This window comes from Penaeus monodon, chromosome 32 (assembly GCF_015228065.2).
Source record: "Penaeus monodon isolate SGIC_2016 chromosome 32, NSTDA_Pmon_1, whole genome shotgun sequence".
Lineage (NCBI taxonomy): Eukaryota > Metazoa > Arthropoda > Malacostraca > Decapoda > Penaeidae > Penaeus > Penaeus monodon.
In genome coordinates, this window is record NC_051417.1 from 6,968,674 (window position 1) to 6,969,402 (window position 729).

A 729-nucleotide genomic window follows, 5' to 3' on the forward strand; every position below is an offset into this window, starting at 1 on the left:
CTGGAAAGGAATGTTTTTCATACTTCTAACAATGATGGCAACAAACCTGGTTAGTTTTAAGGAATCTGTGTTTTTCTTGCTAGACTTATGCTGTCTTTGTTAGCACATGTATACTGTGTAAATATTATAGGTCTTCAGATTTTGCTTATTTCTTATTTTAGTAGATGTGGCAGATGTGCCAGAATTGGTATATGATAATCCTAGGTATTGTATTGCCATTAGTGTTGACATATTTTATTGAGGCTCTTCTTGTTCACAGTGGTTTTATCCTTGATTTTAGATGATGCTACCGTCTCTCCTTCATCTGTGGTATTCCTCATGAACAACTTTGAGGCTAAGATTGTATTCAAGGCATATGCTGTGAGAAATGATCCTTTAAACAAACCAATTGGAATTGCTCAGCTGGAGAGGTGAGTTTAATTTCAACTTATTTCATATGACTACTATTGGCAGTTATTATGAAAACAGTGATTATGACAATAGCTCTGCTTTTGTGTGTCTGTGTATCCATGTGTGTCTGGATGTGTACAGAGATCATGATATTTATCTTTTACAATTCTCTAGAGGAGTAGAATGATATAAGCAGTTTGTCAATTCCGAGCAAATGTTATTTTTTTAGCTTTTTGCTTTTATTTTTATTTTTTCATATGAATAGTACAAACATGGCAGTGAAGAAATAGAGTTCTGTCCGGAATTTAAGGAATATTCACCCAAAGAAGGTTCATACAT

At 33.7% G+C, this 729-nt stretch overlaps 1 protein-coding gene across 1 annotated transcript in view; it reads left to right on the top strand.

The window, feature by feature from the left end:
- LOC119593528 (protein wech-like) overlaps positions 1-729 on the top strand; it is a gene marked incomplete at its 5' end in the record, with an annotated part of 3,913 nt that continues 3,184 nt past the window's right edge. Inside the window, 2 exon segments of the mRNA XM_037942490.1 lie at positions 1-49; positions 281-410. Coding sequence (XP_037798418.1) covers positions 319-410 — 92 coding nt within the window.